The sequence below is a fragment of the Chlorocebus sabaeus genome, chromosome 9, assembly GCF_047675955.1.
Source record: "Chlorocebus sabaeus isolate Y175 chromosome 9, mChlSab1.0.hap1, whole genome shotgun sequence".
Classification (NCBI taxonomy): Eukaryota; Metazoa; Chordata; class Mammalia; order Primates; family Cercopithecidae; genus Chlorocebus; species Chlorocebus sabaeus.
In genome coordinates, this window is record NC_132912.1 from 70,488,456 (window position 1) to 70,507,615 (window position 19,160).

Sequence of the window (19,160 nt, forward strand, 5' to 3'; positions counted from 1 at the left end):
AATTATCTGAAGACTATGAGAAGGAAGAGAAACTCTGTTCTATAATTAAGCTAATTATGGAGATAAAATATTGTACATTTAAATATTGTACACCAAATAACAAGAAAAAAAATTTAAACAAAAGAGCTAAAGTATCAAATGTATAAAATCCAATTGCTTTGCTAAACAGGCAAGATCATCCTGGGCTGCTGTGGAAGTTTGCAATGTTCAGTTGGGCAGAAAGGAAGTATTAAGAAGAAGGGAACCAGGTACCTTCCCTTAGTATTCTTTTCCCAGCAAAATGCTATTTTTACTAAATTGCTGAAATATGATATGAGATTCTGTACTCTTTCTTATAAAGAAAGCTCCCAAAATTATAGACTAATTAAAATTCCTTGGAGCCCCCTTTTTGGATTATCAACCAAAGAGGCCACGGGATGATTTTGTGCTTGGTGGAGTCTGGCGTAACAGACTGAAGTAGTTCTGGATTGTTGGAGAAAAACTGGGATTGAAGGCACAGGTATTCTGCACAGGAGGGGTCCCTTTGGTCAGTACCAAGAGGCTGCATGTGAGGCCAGGGCCATGGCAGGCCCACAGAGACCACTATGGTCTGGGATTACTACCACCCAGTGGAATGCCACTCTGGGGTCGCCAGGTTCCGCAGAGGGCTTCTCCCTCCTATGGTCAGCAGCCTGGTGTGGACAGGCTGAGGGCTATGAGCACTGACATTCAACACCGCGCGTATTTGAAGAAGCCTATGTGAGTACCTCAGGACCTGGAAGGACACCCACACAAGGGGCTATTTCAGATAACATCTGGAGAAACCATACTTCCTTGAGGGCTCCTCTCCAAGTGGGGAAGGATGTCTTCGGTTGATATTAAGTTAATGTTTTGATAGGGAGACTGGAGGCTGTGTCCCAGTATAGAAGCAGCCTGGAGGCTGTGTCTCAGTATAGAAGCAGCCAGTTCCTGTGAGTTTGTGTGCCAGTTAACAGCATATTTTTTTTTGCCAATTAATATAGTAGGACATTTCTCTGTTCTGTCTCTACCCCTGCTGGGTGACGGCTCATGTGACACCTCTTTTAACATGGTCCCTGCACAACCATATTCCCAGAGACATCCCTCCATTCCACTTGAATCCTGCAGTAACACCACAGAAAACACAGGTGCCAATTTTCTCTTCAACACAATCTATAAACTCTTTTGGTAACAGAACCACTTAGAGATTGACATTTTTACACTGATCATTCCAGAGCGTATACACTGAACTCAAATGGCTTAGGTGATGGAAACTCTGTAGACTCCTGATCATTCATGGGAAATATTGGTGGGGTATCTTCTCTCAGGGTCTTGGTTGGCCATGGAACCAGCTTGCTTACTTTTGGCTAAACCATAAACTAAAGAATTGGTTAAGAAAAGATGAGTTCTTCTATATTCTGCCATAAATACCAGGCACTCTGTTTCTCTGGATGTCTCATCGCTTATTGGGAATCTAATCCCAGATTCCAACAAGCCATGCACTGAAGGGAAGCCAAATGGATTCCCTCTCTGAAAGGAAAGAGCATTTCTGGAAGCACTTGCTGGTCTTCTCAGCATGGGGAGCTGTAGCCCTTCTTTGTTCACTGTAACTTTCTGCCTGGGTTTAGTGGGGAAAGGGTGGGTATCAACTCAAGCCTGAGCCAGAACATCTCTTTAAATCAACAAAATCCAATAGGCATAAGGAAAAGTGTGTATGACTTACTGAAATCAACAGAAAAGTTACTGAATGATAGAAGCACAAAGTAGGACACCTGGTCTTCCCCTTTGATTTTAAAGACTGGGAAGGGGAGTCCATCCCTTTGCACTGTAGTTGGCTGCTGCCCTCTCCTGAGCTGAGTGTGTCACAGGCCTGTGCCGAGGAGTCTGCTGTGACATGTCGGACCTGAAACCAACAGGAAACCCTAGACACTTTGCTTATGACCATGAAGCCAAAAACCAAAAAAACCCCAAACATTTCTTTACCCGTAGGACCTAATAACAGTGTTTTATCAGACTTAAAACATAAACTAAAACTAAAAATTTTAAAAATGTGCATTTTTCCTCTGAAAGGGAACCTACTAAGATATATCTGTCAAAGAATCTATTTAAATGAAACACACCAGGAGTGTTTGACAGGAAAACAAAACTGTCACACAGGTTGACAACATTGTCGATGTTTTCTCCCTGGTTGTGGTTTTGCAGAGGTGAGCTATGGTAGCGATCAGTGGGCGGTGCTGAAAGAAGTGTCAGGAGGCCTTGGGGGCAGAGGGAACGGGCAGGGGGATGGGAATGGAGACAAAAAGAGACAGAGACAGGAACAGGGGAGGGAGCCAACGGGGTCTAGGGGTGAGGAGCTGATAAGAGAATATTGAAAAATAAAGAAAACAGAGAACAAGGGGAGATGCAAGAGAAAGGCGTGAGGAATCATCAGGGGACACTGAAAGGAAACGGGACTGTGCTAGGGAGAGCTATGGCCAAGGAACCATCAGAGCTGAAGGGCTGGGGTCAGATTCTGTGAGGGGTCCGAGTTTGCTCTGGAGCTTTGGAGGCCATTTGGTAACGTGCCAAAGAGCAGCAAGAAGGCAGAAGACTCTGAAGCTCTCCCACCATCTGCTTGGTACCACAAGGAGACGTGAGCCAGGGGCTCCGTAAGGATGTGAACATGGCACACACAAAGACGGTGACTGACCCGTCAGCCCAGGAAAGTGCCTGGGTGTTGGGAAATGACTTCTTTTTGATAAGAGGCACGAGGGTGGACAGGGGGCTGTGGCAGGGGTCAGGTTGGGCATGTATGTGGTTGGGAAACCTTAGGTGAGGAACTGGGAAGGCCTCACATTGGGGGTTTAGCGCCAGATGGCCTCACCATGGGCACTTCGGTCCCAAAGGAGAGTTCAGGGGAAACAACTTTTTAAAACTCGTAGGAAATGTACAGCAGTTAGCAAAATGAAGATACCTTGCCTTTACATTGAAACAGAAATGATAAAAAAAAAAAAAAAAACTTCAGCAAACTATATGCAGATAAATGCTTTCTTCTTCCATACAAAAGACCCACTGCCTGCAGTATGGGCAGGTCCTTAGCAAAAATAACTACCACAAGAAAAAAAGTAATGAGTTTGTGCTTTCATCATCTAGGGATTACTCTGGAAAATCTTTTTTTCCTAGTGCCTAATCTGTGGAACCAGTTGGATCAGCTGTGACCATAATTATGCAATTCTGAAAATTAGGTTCTGCCTTACTTTCATATATATATATATATATATATATATATATATTTTTTTTTTTTTTTTTGAGACAGAATCTTACTCTATTGCCCAGGCTACAGTGCAGTGGTGCAATTTTGGTTCACTGCAACCTCCGCCTCCTGTGTTCAAGCGATTCTCCTGCCTCTCAGCCTCCCGAGTAGCTGGGACTCCAGGTGCATGCCACCACACTTGGCTAATTTTTTGTACTTTTAGTAGAGACAGGGTTTCACCATGTTGGCCAGGCTGGTTTCAAACTCCTGACCTCAAGTGATCCACCCGTCTTGGCCTCCCAAAGTGCTAGGATTACAGGCATGAGCCACTGCGCCCAGCCTGACTTACTTTTAAAAGTATATGAAATCGTCCATTAACTGGACTGAATTTTGCCACAAGATACAATGAAGTAGAACTTTTTCTACTGATATACTGAGGTAATGACGTTTAAACTTAAGACGTCAGATTGATCACATGGGGAGTCTGCCCAGCATGTCTCCAAGGGCACAGGGCGGCAGGAGAAAGAAGGAGGGAGGTGGGGGGCAGGACCAGGATGGAGGAAACATCACAGGCTGGAGCCCTCTGAAGAGAAAAAACCTCATTTTAACCAACAATATGGGGAACTGGAAGTTTAAAGCAAAAATAATTTGTTTTAAGTTGCTGACTTTTCTAGGAGAAAGGGAAAAAAATCCCTTATGAACATTTATGGACTTTAGTTTGAAAAAGCAACTTCCTAGATCCATCCTCATGTCGTTCCCCAAGGTGGCCACCCTTTCCACATCTTCATTACTCAGTGTCCACAATGTTTGTCAGTCAGGCCTTCTTCACGCCTCCAAGGAGGGCCTCTTTCTTTGAACCTAATTGTACCAGAAATTTTAATGAACCATTCCTCAAGTGATTTCATTTAATTGAGGTTTGTCTATGAAAAGCAAGTTTTTTTTTTTTTTTTTTTTTTTTTTTTTTCTGAACAGCAAACACTAGCAATCACATTGTCTAGCCTTTGCACGGCTCTTTACCGTGTTCCAAGTGCTTCCACGGAGATAGCCCTCACATCACCTGGGAGGTAGGTAGTGCCTGCCCCAGGTCACACATGAGGGACTGGAGGCTCAGAGCGTGGGAGGCACTTGCCTACGGTCACTCTGCTAGCACGCTGCGGCCGGAGCAAGCACCCGATCTCCTTACTCCCATCCCAACCCGAGTGCTTTCCCACTGGCTGGGGGAGTTGCAGGCACATTTATTTTGGCAGACTTTGCAATAAAATGCTTCGTCTTTGGAATGAGTGGAGCGCAAGAAAAATGTCTCTTAGCAAAAGCAGTTTCACTGCATTTGTAATCTTGCAGTGAACCCTTGGACCGGGCTGTGTCTTCTTAGCAGGTGGTCACGATGGGTTTGTCTTCTTCGACTGTTGTAGGTTTAGAGCAGGGTGGTTTGCTAGCAGGAGATGAAGACCATTTGATTATATACAAATGTACAGGATCCTGTGAGTCATCTGGAGTCCTCAAACCCATTCACGTGTGTGTTGTTTTAAATAGGGATGCCTTTTATTTCTGCCATGCCCTGGGAAGGGCAGGAGGGTTGGGCAACTGGTTAACCTGGCTGTGAAAAATCTCTAAGTACCCACTGAGCCTCACATCACATCTGGATCACCATCTGGGTGTATCAGTTATGACTTTTGCCGCATCCAGTCATACACATGTGCCCTTGACCCTAATGGGGCTGCGATGGACCTGTGCAATTTGTTTGCAGCCCTGGACATACTGCTCCTCCCCATGTAATGAGGCTGCTGTTCCTACTTTACAATAAGCACCAAGGGAGGAGAGAGATGAGGTTATCAAGTGAAGATCAGGAGTGTACTTTAACCCACAAGCCTTGTGGGCCAGATACTATGAATGGGAGAAAATACTAAATTTGCTCTAAAGTATTTTCTTTAACCCACCAGGGCCGAGGAAAGATGCTGTTATGAATTTAAAGTCAGAATCCCAAAATTTAAAGTCAAACCACCAGAATGGCCTGGTAACCCTGGCGACCGAGCCTCTCCATCTTAAAATAGTCTCAGGGAAAATCTCCCTCCAAATGTTTGTTTATTCAAGATCTTTCTTTCCTTTGAATGTCCCCTGCCCTTCATTTCTGCCTTCCCCTGGCCGTCTGTCCTGCCTTCGGTGAGAGTTGTCATTTGTGTTCTGATCATATCCCACTCCCTGAGGTGCATGGAGGTGAGAACAGGGGCATGTTCACCTTTGTTCTCCACACAATGTCCATCTGGCCCTGTGGACACCTGAGGTCATCGGTGAATGGCTGCAGCTACAAGGCACCAGGAGGGACTGAGCTGTTGCCAGAGCTTGGCCTGGAAGGGCTGGAGGATGACGTGGGTATTGGGTCATTGTTACTGTGACCACCTGCTGTTTTGCCAGGTTGACATCTGCTGTCACAGCCTAATGACTACCAGGGCCCTTCTTACTTGCAAAATGTCCTGGATAGAACAAGAAAACATGGTCATTCTGTTCATTGAAGAAGCAGGCAGCAAGGTGGTTTGAGTGTCATGACAAAGGGAGATGTAAGGTGGTTAATTTCCAGCCACTGTCCCTTCAACAATTTTCCTAAAGGAAGAGGGCTTACTTCAGACCCTCCTGAAACTACATAGACTGCTGCCTCCATCCGTGTCAGTTTCGTACTGGCTGGGGCACCTCTGGGCACCGGACTAGATGTGTGAGGCTCTTGGTTCTGAGGACCAGCCCAGGCGCCCAGCACGGCCAGCCGGTCTCGCTCCCGGGCTTCTCTGCTCCGCTATGTTGCAGTTCCGTCCTTTCTAATACAAACACTCCTTGCTTTTCCAGCTTGGTACATTCGTCCGCTTATGACACTGGAAAGAGCCCAGGAAGTAACAGGGTTGATGGTGGCAGCACCGAAGGAAACTGAAGGAACTCTGTTGAGAAGAAGTGGGAGAGGTGACAGCTGCCTAGCCTGCCTTGGGAGGAGGCTTTCCAAGTCAGAGCAGGATGGTGCTGACATCCCCTTCTGCAGAGAGGTTGCTCACAGAACCACAATTCTTCATGAGCAAGAGGAGTCCGAGAGCCCTCAAAATTGCAGCAACAGCAGAGGGCCCTGGCTGGGGCTGCAGCAGACACCTCAGCAGGCCACAAGAGCTGGAGGTGTGCGGATGCGGGGGCCTTGGCTTTCCTGGCTGAGCTCTAGCCCTAGGAGAGGACAGAGGCCCATCCATGCACTCCTGAGGTCACAACACACTCTGATCATTCCCTCAAACCAGGTATCCCCTGGAAGGATTCGGCCGGCAACTCTCCGTCCGGGGCAGCTTCTCCACCTCCCTCCTCCAAGGCAAGGCGCTTTCCCCAAGGCTCTGGGCTTGCTGGCTTCACTTCTTGGCGACTAACCAAGGACTCTGGCCCTTGAGGAGGTATAGAGAAGGAGCATTTGAGAAGGAAGCTCTCTGGTGATCGGCGCGTCCGGGGGTGCCTCCCTGACCAGGACATCCCCTGCCCCCAGCCACTGGCTGCCAGACTCCCAGCCCCTCAGAGTTCGGAGGTGCTCTCTCTACCCTCTTCCTTCCATCACCATCCCACTTGTCCTCCCCTACCTGAGAAGCGAACGTGGCCCAGGCTCGAGCTCACTGGAAGGTTCTATCGAGGAAAGGAGCTTGAGCCCAGGGTGGGGACTGCCTGCATGCAGGACCAGCTCCTCTGTCTCTGCTTTGTAACACCCCTCCCAGCTGACTCAGTCCTCTGCTCATTCTGTCCACACTGGCCACCGTAGGAGCTTCTGTCCTCAGCAGTCGTGCCCTAGCTGGCTGCACCCCTCACTTAGCACTTAGCACACTCGTCCCTGATGGGTGGTGGTTCTGGTGAAGCTCCTGGAGGGTGGAGGAGTGTGCTCTTTGGTGTGCTCTGGCGAAACTCCTGGAGGAGCTGGGTCTTACAGTCCTAGGGGCCTCTTCCCTCTCCTTCCCAGCCTGGCAGGAAGCACAGTGTCTGCACACAGCAGCTGCTTAATGAAGCTGGCTGATAACTCAGCAAGTGGTAGATGTGTATGAGCCCCCGTCGATGGCTGGATTGTAGGGGAAACACTGAGCTAGGTCCCTCCTGAGCCTGGGAGTAAGAAAGTTCCTGCCCTTTAAGAGTTCACTATCAAAAATGGAAGAGCCCCTTTGCACACTCTCACATAAAGTGGAAGAAGAAAAGAACACTGAGTTCCAGACAGTTGCAGGGAGGAGAGACTCCACCAACTGAGAAGCCCAGAACTGTCTTTCCAGGGTCATGGGATCTGAGCTGGGCCTTGAAAGGAGGCAGATAAGAAGCAATGGCATCTGCAGGTAAGGGCCTGGCTCGGGCAAGCGTGTGGAGGGACAGCAGAGTGCGTGCGCAGGGCGAGTGGCAGGCCTTGGAAAGGAGGTGGGCCCGCTGGGGAAGGCCCTGGGGGTGCAGGGGGCCGTGGCCCTCTACCTCCCTCTGAGTCTCCTTCCACAGGTGCTTGGCTGTTCTCAGAGATGAACTTTTCTAGCAGACAGAGATCACTTTGCATGTGAACTGCACTGAATGCTGCCTGAGTGGCTAAGACGTGGCTCCCCTCCCTGCACCATCCTCCTGCTTCCTTCACCGCAGTGAGGGGCATCCTGCTTCAGCGACCCCTTGGGAGTTCTGCTCCTTTGAGGGGTGAACAGCTGCTCCTGCCCTTGCTTTCCTTCTCTGCTCCACATCTTGGTGTGGTGTCCTCTTTTCTGAACACTCACAGGGAGCCTGCTCTTTTTTTTTGAAATGATGTGGAGTCTTGGGTGCTCAACGTCTCGAGCTGGCTGACAATGTGTCCAAGTCCAGGGCAAGAGGAGAGACATGCTGGGGGAGTGTGTGGGGTGGTGCATGGGAGGGACACAGAGGGCCTGAAAGGAGGGAGGTGGGTGGGCCTCCCCATGCCGGTGCAGTGTCCCTGAACGTTTGTGGGGGCTTGGGGATTCCCGCGTGTGTCAGGTGGCCAGTGCTGTATTGCTTTCTCTCTGATACATCCTCAGTGTTGAGACCAATGTGAGAAACAAGCCCTACAGCTGTTCTTGCCCCAAGGCGAGCTGACCCCACTCACCCTACTCCTGGATGGCACAGGCCTACTCCGAGTTTTGTTATTCGGGGTTACAAAGCACACACATGCCACACACAGTTTTGCAAAACCAATGCCATGCATAATACTGTCGCAGCCAAATAACTCTAGGTGGTGGGGGGCACGGAGTACTCCAGCCTCCACAATCCTCCCAGGAGGTGGCCTGCCTGTGGGGCCAGAGGGCCTCAGGGTGTCGGAGCTGGAACATTTTAGGGAGGTCACCCATGTCCAAGTTCTTCACTTGACGCTTGGGGAAACAGACCTGGAGTAAGGTGCCCAAGGCAACACAGCAAGGTAATGGTAGAGAAAGAACTAGAAGCTGAGTCTCTGAACTTGTTGGCCAGTGCCCTCCTCCTCTTGTGGGCTAATGGCAACCCTCCCCAGCTCCGTCCTATCCCATTCTGCCAGGTGAAGGCAGGGCCGGGGAAGGGAGGCCAGCATTGGGTGGGGCTGAGATGGGGCGGAGTGGGCATGTGTGGAAGGAGCCTCCTCTTCCCTCAGCAAGCTGTGGCTTCCCTTGGCCCACATAACCACAACTACATAAATCTCAGCCTTGGGGAGGCACCATTTGGGCCCAGATGACCCGGTCACACTGTCACCCATGGGGTACTGGCTCATTCTTTGCAGGTATCCAGGTGGACAATGCTGGGCATGTGTCCTGCTGTGCCAGAGCACAGAGCCACAGGCACTGGAATGAGAAAGGAACCACGGGACACAAACGGCCTTAAGACCCAGCGCCTTACAATTTACAAAGAACTTTCACCAACATGCTCAGTGGGCAGGGCTGGGTGCACCTCTGGCTCCCTGGGCAGGCAGTTTTCACCAGGAGGTGCCGCATGTCCTCCAAAACAGAGAGCATGTCTTTCTCCTCTGTGAGCCCTCTGTGGCCTCTGTCCATAGAGCTGGCCTTTCCCTGGTTCCTCCTGCAACGTACCTGCATCTCCCATTCCATCACTGGATTGTTCCTTCTTGCCTGGTTGTCCTGGTCTGCTGGGCGTTAGTATGGACTCCCAGCTATGTGCAAACCCTTTGACCACGTGTCTTTTTACTTCTCATCTCCCTGTACTGCATTTGACACACAGCCAAGATTCAAGTGGAGAGGCTTGGGGGCAGAGGCCTGAAGTCAGGAGCCCGGGGTGCAGTCCAGTAATAGGGTTGGGTCCTGGCTGAGTACTATGTCAGCAACAACCGTGTGGGGAGACAATGTGTTTACACACACAGGGCTAAACCTCGGGGGGGCTGCAACCCACTGGGCAGGGCAGTGTGGGCTCTGAAACCAGGCCGAGCCTTTTTTTTTTTTCTGTGACCACTAGGTGGCCTAAAGTGATGTGTGTGACCCTGCCTCAGTTATGGCCAGGACCTTCCCCATCCCCTGGGCTTCCCAGCCACCGCTGTTTCCTCTCTACTTGTTTTCCTTGACTCTAACTTTTAAACTTCTCTTTACACACATTTCTATTTTATTACATAGATTATTGTGACTTTGAATCCTTTGTGGCAGTAGCTGAAGTGTCATAAGTAAATGAATAACCTCAGGACTGTAACAAAAGAGGTTTCTTTGCCCATTTACCCAGGATATTCAGCTAACACCGGATCTCCCCTTTCCGGGTTCCAGTGAATGTTCTGCTCTATTCTGAGATCATCAGTGAGCTGTGATTTCCCTGGCCAGAGCCTGAAAGGGAATCAGGGAGGGGGTTAGAAGAATGGGGTCATACCCTGATTGCTCGGGACCTCGCCTGGGAGGGGAGGAGTATGTCCTGGAGATGGGGACACCTGCAGTGAGGGTGACTGTGAATTCTAAGGGGCAGAGGATGTGGGCTGGGCTGCATTATGACTTTTGGGGACCCTGGGCAGTTTTGTCTTCCTCCATTAAAAAAATAGAAAAAATTATATTTTACAATTATGTTGGTAGAAAGACAAAAAACAATCCTGGCTGGATTCATTGTTATACATTCACTTTTTTTTTCTACATTTAAAAAGGTTAAGAATTAAAATATTTTTGTGGCCTCTAAAAGTACTCCGTGGCTGCTGGAGAAGTTGTCCCTGGGCTACAGGGCCATGAGAATCTGGCCCAGAGCAAGAAGCATCCCTGGGTTCACATGAGCCCTCTTTGTGTCCACAGAGATCAACTCTTGTTCACTACTGCATGGCTTCACTTTCTTTTTTCTTTCCTCCTTCTTCTTCTTTTTTTTTTTCTTTTAAGGCAGGGTCTCACTCTGTTGCCCAGGCTGGAGTGCAGTGGTGCGATCATAGCTCACTGCCGCCTCAGACTCCTGGGCTCAAGCAAACTTCCCACCTCAGCCTCCGGAGTAGCTGGGACTACAGGCGAGTGCCACCACACTCAGCTAAATTTTGAAAAATGTTTTTGTAGAGATGAGGGTCTCACTATGTTGCCCAGACTCGCTTCATTTTTCAAATGAGGAACTTGGCCAAGACTTAGAGGAGGAAGTTGTCCAAGTTTTAAGCTAACCTAGTGACGTTTAGAGTAAGAATGTCGGTATAGGCGTTTTGGGTCTGAGCTGCATGTGATTTCATTACCATGAATGCTTGTGAGTGTGACCTCATCCCCACACGTGGCAGGGGCTGTCTAATGACTGTGAAGCCCACTAATTTAGAGTTTTGTGTGACAGCATGTGGACAGAGTCTGAGGTTAAATTTCCCCTTGCGTTGTCTAGGAAGAAAGGATGTATAAAGAAAATGCAAAATGTAAACCAGATGGGGATGTATGTAAACTACTGGAGGAATTTGTTGTTTTCAAGCTTTTAGAAGCATGAATTTATGTTGTCAAACAGTTAATAACAAACCTGTATGCTACACCGTAGGTAAGACTTAACTAGTCACTAAAACTAGTTTCCTGAGACCTTTTCTAAGCAATGCACTAAATATGGAAAGCAATACGACATTATTTCTTAAAAAAAATAAAAACAACTTCAGATTGGCCCAGCCCAAGCCCCGATCTAGGCATGTTTTCTGAATGCCCTTTGCTGGAGTGGAACATCAGATGAGGCAAAGCTCCTTCAAATGCTAGTTGTGAGTGAACCCACAAACTCATATCAAGTCAACAGCCATGATTAGCAATAGCTGGTACTAGGGACTGTCGCTCAAAACAAAACAAAGCAAAACAAACAAGCAAAAACCTACCATAACCCAACAGCAAGAGCAAATGGCTCCTTTGAAACTCTGGGGGCCCTTAGCACAACTGAACCTAAATGCTTACACAGCAAGCACTGTGATAAACTTGGGATCTGTAACAACATACATTGCTCAATAAAGTCCCCCTCCCTCCCTTTGTTGAACTTCACATTTCAAAACCTTACCCCATACTTCTGAGAACCCCTACTTCTGGGAATTTCTGCTTTCACAGGAGAGAATGTATTTAATATAATGATTAATCAGGATCATGAATTGCCATGTTTCATTTTTTTTTTTTAATAATGAAAATGCATAAGGGTTTAAAATACTCTTTGACACACCTAGCTTAGCAAATATCATGGACCTCTACATTTATGTGAATTCACACATGAGCTAGCCAGCACCTCAGTTCTGGCTGGCCCCCTTTGGCACCAGGACACAATAATTTATTAAGCTTCAATACTTAATAAGTGTGCACAAATATCATGCAGACATTACGACCATACTCACAAACAAAAAGTGTATTAGAGACACAGGTTTATACAAAACATCTTGTAAACAAAAGGGAAAAGGGAAGAGGTTGATATTTTCTGTACAAAATATGCAGGTTTTTCTTTCTTTTTTAATAATCTGTAAGATGCATCATCCTTCTGGCATTTTCAAAAAGTGAAAACTGTATAAAAATAAATATTCTATGTACAAACACACACACAGGCCAATCCAAGGTTAGAGGCATCACTGCAAAACAAAAACAAAACAATGTTCTGTTAGTTTCAGTGGGTCTGCAGAGGTTTATTTCCTTTGTAGGAAGGGAGGTAAATCTTGTCCTAGGTTGGGTGGGACTTCTGGACAGGGGAACTGTGGGAACCCTGAGCCCCTAGGTGAAAGAAACTGGTGGCTACCTTAGCTCCCTGAAGGGTGGAAACCAAGTTCACCTCTCTGTGAATCCCCTTTGTGGTCACTAGAGGGCACTCTCTTTCTCTGCTGCCTTTGGAGGCCTGATTGTTGTAACCCCTGCCTTGTCCCAGATTGGACTTAAAGTGTAAATGAGTAGTCTTGAAGCTCTCTGGTTGCTTCTCCAAGACATTGCAGCTCTTGGTAGTGGCTGTTCTTCCCCTGCTGATCTCAACCATTTCTATCTCCTAACCATTGGCAGCAACCTTAAAGAGGAAATTTTTTTTAGGGGGCAAGGGTCCAGAGGTCTTATGACACCTCTGACCTGCTTTTGTGGTGCTTTAACTAGGTCTAGGTGGAGCTTGGCAGGAGGACGAGGCCAGGCTCCAGGGACGGATTCTGGGGAGGCATCTCTCTTGCATGTTGAGCTCTTCCTTCTTGGGTTAGGGGGCGCTTCAGGTATCCAGGCAAGAAGGTGGTCAGCGTTAGCCTGGGGTCTTGTTGATTTCACCACTTTTACCCAACCCAGTGCACTAATGAGATTCTGGCATCTTAGTACAGGGGAGTTTGTTCATCTCATTGTAAGTGTGACTCTGCTGTCACTGGAATAGGACTGGATTCATTGAGCACAGATTCTTGAACAGGTTGGAGTCTCCAACCCTTTATGAGGATGAACCTTGAGACAATGGTGGTGGGGGTTGGTGAGAAGACTTGGAGTGAGAAGCAGGGTGGAGGGAGACGGTATGGGGCAGCATAGCGACTGCTACCGTTGCTGGGGACCAAGGCGGGGCTTCTGGATTAGTTAGCAAGCAGATGGCCCCTGTCAGCCTGGGCAGCCCTGTGCTCTGGGGAGCCATAGTTGAATGGGGTGATCACAGGCAAGGGCACAGTCCTGTGATGTCAGACTGCTCTAATGATGGCAAATGCTAAGGCCAGTGTGAATCAATGAAAACTCATTGTCGGTAGGAACTCGGGGAGCCCAGGAGAGATTGGGCTGCAGGTCACAGTGTTGTGGCATGAAACTCTGCCAGCTTAAATGCAAGGGGAGTGGTAAAGTGAGTAGCACAGCTCCTATGAACTTACACTGTAGCTGCATGTGACCGTAGCCAATGGGAAGCTCACAGTGGCATGTGAATTCAGAGTGTAAGCAACTGAGATGTCCTACATCTAAGACATGTCATCATGTGGCATAAATGACCTCAGAGGAGCTCTATGAGTGATGGTCTGGAACTCCTTGGGGAATTTCCTTGGGGGAAAGACACTATGTACATTGAACACACAAAGCATAAAGATGTCACCTTGTGTGGCTGCATGGACATCCCGCGTAGGGTTTGCTGATGTTCTAAGAAGCATTTTTAAATGTTCTTTAACAGCATGCAGTGTATGGGATGTTTAATGGGCACCCTGCCTTTGAGACAGTGACTTTTTGACCTGTGTCTTGCTGCCTCATCTGTAGCAAGGCAGAATGGAAATTGTGGAAGCTTTATGGCACTGTTGAGAATGGAGCCCCAATGCAAACCGATGGGAAGCCTTACCTTGTTCCAGCAGCCTTGGACTGGCAAGCCGTCTTCGCCCTGCAAGGAGAAAGGAAGGCAGAGGGCTCAGACTCCCTGCAGTGGTCCACCAAGCGGGCAGGACCGGGGTAACGAGGGCCACACACATTTTGGCAGCTGATCAGGATGTGGTCCACCCACTCTTGTCTATTTCTTTGCTCTACTCCAGGTCAGAACCCCAGAAGGAGGTGGAAACAAATTCGTCTATTTTCCTATTGGCTAAGGTCACATGCAGCTACAGTGCAAGGCCAATAGGGGCTGTCCTCGCCTGTGGGACGAGCAAGCAGAGATGTCCTTGAGTGTCATGAAGGAACAGTCTCTGCTGTGGCCCTGTGGAGTGCTGGCTGCTCACAGGCAAGCCACTCAGCACAAGGGAGCCTCAGTTTCCTCCTCCATAAAACCTTGGCAAGGGCAGTTGCTTGAAGTGACCTCTAAGGGCCTTCCCAGCCTTCTCATTCTCTTATTTGTCTCTCTTCCTAAGCAGAGGGAGGAGGACATGTGGACAGTCCTTCTCTGATGATCAATCCTGGGGTGGGGTGAGGAGCATGAAAGGACAGGCAACCTCCTGAGTATTGCAGCACGGCTCTGAGATGCCTTTGGCAAGAAGACAAGTGTTCCTGGCGAAGCCTTAGGCCTTGCTGGGAATTTGGGGGTGAAGTGCAGTAGCAACATGGGAATCAACTGCACACTGTCAGTCTCCTTTGTTGGTAGCAACCATGCAGCCCCTTTAGCCTCAAGATGTTCGTGTTCTGCCCTTGGTGACACAAACCTTCGTGAGTTTTCTTGGGCCCTCATATCCTCTCCTTGCTGGCATACCCTGTGGGGAATCTAGAAATCTAGAGACCAGGTGGGGAAGGCGAGGCTGGGCCAAGGGCAAAGATCTAGTTTTCAGCCCAAGTCTGCTAGACAGGCAGGGCAGAAAAGGAGATGGACACGGGGCTTCAGGAGACCAGAGCAAGTGCTCAGTCCTGAGGCCACTTGTGGAATGAGAGTCCTCTGCTGTCCCGGTCTAATGACATCCCCCCACGCCAGGGGCTGAAACCTCTCATCACCTGGCATTGGGCAGGGATTGGTCCCAATATGGAGGGCCTAGGAAGTCTGGTTATCTTGTAGTAGAAGTCATGAGTAGTAGCTACCCCTGCCCCCCAAGTCCATAATAACACAGAGGAGGAGGCAGAGTGAGAAACAACAAGGGGAAGACACTTCCCCAGTGAACTTAATAGAAAAATGACACATTGATATGGGATGTTATGGAAGAAAATGCCATTTTACATGAAGAGCCAAATTAGGATGACCTTCATTTTCCCCTCTGGGTTGGGGAGGGGATTGCAAGGGGAGGTGGTGCATTCCACAGTTTCAGGGTGACCCTGTGCCCTTCCCCAGCCTGCCACGGTGCGGTATGACACACATCACGTGGATGCTGGGAGGGAGAGGAGCCTCTGCGGGCCAGAGTGGCATTCCCATTGGTGTGTGGATGGTGGCAGCGGGGTATGGAGGGCAGGGCAGGCAGAGAATGAAAAGTAATGTATGGTGAGAAACAGAGAGGCCAAGGCAGCTGCTGGCAGAACTAAAGGTGCCCAGATTGCGGGGCGGGGGGTGGATTGTGGCCGAGGGAAGACCTGGTCGGTGCTCAAGGGAGCCTCTGTGGGCCAGAGTGGCATTCCCATTGTTGTGTGGATGGTGGAGGGTCCCGACTGAGAAAGGTGGCTGTGCAGGCTGCAAGCGCGGGGTTTGGCAGGACCAGCAGGGACAGGAAGCATGCTACCGCCTGCTTGCTCTGCACTCTCCTTTTGTTGCCTATGCTCCTCCTAAAAAGTCCCTACTGCCCTTCAAGGGGCTCTACGGCCCCCTGTCAGGGTCACACAGCATAATTTCTTGTATCTTTTCCTCTTTTGTTCAAAGAGAATTCCTGTGTCACCCCAGGGCTGGGATGTGAGGCCCCAAATTATCTTGTTACTGGTATGATAAAATAGCTCTTGAACTCCAAACCTATCGGGAAAATTTGGGGAGAGCAGTAACCCCTTGAGCCTTGGAGTGAAGTGTTCCCTTCAGGTTCTTTTGCAGTAAGAGGATGGAGGCCTAGACTGTCCATGCCTAGAGAGGGACCGGGCAGGCAGGAATAAACTGTTACCACTTCACCTGGGACGTGCTTGGAAGACGGGCCTTTAGCTGTCTCCCTGCCTCCTCCTTAACTGCACTCTCGGCCTTTCCATCTCTCCCAGACTCTTCAGTAAGCCATCCGACCATGAAAAAAAGGGACAAGGAAGGGTCTGGTAATGTCTTTGGAGATTTAAGCAAAAAGGACAAACCCTTTAGGATCCAAAAACCTAATCCTGGACCATCCCCTAGTTCTGATGATGTCACCTGGGCAGTGACACACGACCCAACCTGGAAGAACAGGCAGGTGGCCCCTCCTCCACCTCACTTCTAGCGCTTCTCAGTCCACGCTGTAATCATGCCATTCTGTCCCCCAAATCATGCGATGGAGGGGGCAGGGGGCACAGGGCTGACACAGGCATCTCATTCACATGTTTTGCTAGGTGTTCAGCCCGTGCGTTCTGAACTAACTGCACTGCCTGAAGGAAAAGAAGTAAGTCATGGTTCTGAGAACCAGTCCCAGAGAATCCACTTTCCTAGCTGGTCTCTGGTGGCAGCTTTGTCTGGAATCAGCTTGGAGATGAGTATCAGAGGCGGCAAAGCCAACTTCAGGGTGGGAGGTCTGGCTCGCATCAGGTGGATGTGCTTTAGAAGTAGCTGCAGCAGGAAGCCAGGAAACATCCTGGTAAACTTTGCATGCAAAAGGGTGGCATGGCTGGGAGCCCCCAGAGTACTAGCCAAGGCAGGGTGACCCTGGGTATTTACAGAGTGAAGAAGCGAGAAGTGGATACTGGGGGGGATGGAGGAGGAGTGTGGAGGGCGGCTGGGGAGGCACGCAGTATGAATCACACACGTGGGGAAGCCCAAATCGGCCATGCAGGCAAGCAAGGGCAATGCCATACCAATGGGCATGGGGCATCCAGTCCGTCCAGCCCTGGTAACCCCGGCTCCCCTTTCTCTCCTTTAAAACCTCGGTGTCCCTGTTCACAAAACCAACCACGATGATTATTCAGGTCAAGGCTGGCCCGCTCCAACCATGGAGTGGAGAGGCCCAGTCCTACCCTGGCCAGGATGCAGGACCCTTGAGGCATCTACAAACAGCGGCTAAATCCCAGGTGATCCCCCACCTCCCAAATCCAGCTTTTGTGCTCTCTTTGTGCTCTGGAGAGTTCAGCTTTGCACACGTACAACCTGCCCCCTCTCCATTGATCCCACTCTCTTTATAGACTCACTTAGTGTAAACACAGACAAACTTCAACTTTAGTGCATCATATTTTTTTAGAACCTTCAAATGGATTGAAAAGCACTTGAGAAACCCAGCAGATGTGCCTCATCATTAATTGTTGTCTGTTTTGAGAAGGCTTCCCATGGGGTGTCTGACTACCGACTCTGGTCTGCAGCTTTAAAGGTTTTAGCTGGATGGCTGGTGAGTGTTGGTAGCTTGTGCATTAGAAGCCCCTCATCTGGGTTTGTTCTGCCCAGTTTTGACATCAGTGGCCCTGAGGAGACGCTAACTCTGGTGTCCTGCATCCTGACCAAGTGAGGATTCAGACAGCTTGAACTGCTGGCCCACAGAGATGGCCATGAAATGAAGAAGACAAATCCGTGGCTCACAAATGCTACACTGGCTTCCAAAGCCATCCTGGAGCTAAGAGTTGAGGCCTTCCCTGAAAATCCTTTTCCTAGTGGTTTCTTCACTTCCACACATCAATTGCTGTGCATCTTCAAAGGAAAAGGATTCAAAGGCAAGGGATTTAGCCAGAATTACTTGCAGCTGTGGTTATAAAGCAACTCCAACAGTGGGCAGAATTTCACTGGTCAAATGAAAAGATTTTGGTAGCATCAGTGTAGACATTTGGTTCTCATCTTAGTTTATTTGCCTTCTTTGTTTCCAACTTGCAAACCTCAAGGACAAAAACCAGAACAATGCAAGTGATAAACAAAAACATACCAACGGGCAGGGGGCATCTAATCCAGGCGCTCCTTGGTCTCCCTTATCCCCTTTAGGCCCTCTAGAGCCTTTCTTCCCCCTCTCCCCCTGTAAATAATGGTTTAGTCCAGGGAAAAAAAAAACAACATCAAAACTTTAGGATCATTCATGTGTTAAGGTTAGAGACAGAAAAAGATAAATAAAGTTAAACAGGGAAAAAGAGGCTTTAAATTAGGATATTCTCCCCCATAGGATTTGGAGTGAATACCTACCTCCTCCCGACCCCACAGGAACCTGAGAATTTGGCTAAGGTGGGTGGGAGGGGAAGGGAGGACAGGCAGAGGGCTCAGAGCTGCAGGTGGAGGGAACCACAGATCGAAGATTTTTGTGGCCAGTTTTGCTAATACTAAGCCCAGGGTGGGTCTGTGCTGAACACAGTGGCTAGGGACCAACTTCCTTCTCTCTGAGGGTCTATTTTTGAAAGGCTTTGGGGTGACAACTTTTTTTCCCCCCCAATTATTGTTTATCCCTTTGACATTCTATTAGGAGGCAAGGTGATTTTGCTTGGAGCCATGGGATGTGTGTCAACATAGCGTGTATGAGTGTATACACATACGTACTTGTGCACGTGTGTGTATATGTATGTATGAGTATATGGGTATGTGCTTGTGTATATGTGTGTGTGTGTGCACGTTTGAGTGTGTGTGGGTATGTGCTTGTGCATGTGTGTGTATATGTATGTATGAGTATATGGGTATGTGCTTGTGTATATGTGTGTGTGCACGCACGTTTGAGTGTGTGGGTATGTGCTTGTGCACGTGTGTATATGTATGTATGAGTATATATGTATGTGCTTGTGTATATGTGTGTGTGCACGTTTGAGTGTGTCTGGGTATGTGCTTGTGCACGTGTGTGTATATGTATGTATGAGTAGACAGGTATGGGCTTGTGTATATGTGTGTGTACGCACGTTTGAGTATGTGTGGGTATGTGCTTGTGCACGCATGTGTATCTGTATGTATGAGTATACAGGTATGTGCTTGTGTATATGTGTGTGCACGTGCACATTTGAGTGTGTCTGGGTATGTGCTTGTGCACGTGTGTGTATGTATGTATGAGTATACGGGTATATGCTTGTGTATATGTGGGTGTGCACACGTTTGAGTGTGTCTGGGTATGTGCTTGTGCACATGTGTATATGTATGTATGAGTATACAGGTATGTGCT

The 19,160-nt window shown here is 48.7% G+C and overlaps 1 protein-coding gene and 1 long non-coding RNA gene across 5 annotated transcripts in view; one reads left to right on the forward strand and one right to left on the reverse strand.

Moving 5' to 3' along the window:
- LOC103216066 (uncharacterized) overlaps positions 1–6,173 on the forward strand; it is an 81,284-nt gene extending 75,111 nt beyond the window's left edge. For all 4 annotated transcript variants that reach the window (XR_005244138.2, XR_012093985.1, XR_012093984.1 and 1 more), the window contains one exon: positions 6,065–6,173. This is a non-coding gene — a long non-coding RNA (uncharacterized lncRNA). The remainder of the gene's footprint in view (positions 1–6,064) is intronic.
- Positions 6,174–12,089: 5,916 nt separating this feature from the next.
- Positions 12,090–19,160, reverse strand: part of LOC103216065 (uncharacterized) — a 91,933-nt gene continuing 84,862 nt past the window's right edge. The window contains exons 36-38 of the mRNA XM_038009116.2: positions 17,955–18,041; positions 13,889–13,927; positions 12,090–12,197 (exon numbers count right to left, since the gene is read on the reverse strand). Of these exons, the coding sequence (XP_037865044.2) occupies positions 12,195–12,197; positions 13,889–13,927; positions 17,955–18,041 (129 nt within the window). The 3' untranslated portion in view covers positions 12,090–12,194. The remainder of the gene's footprint in view (positions 12,198–13,888; positions 13,928–17,954; positions 18,042–19,160) is intronic.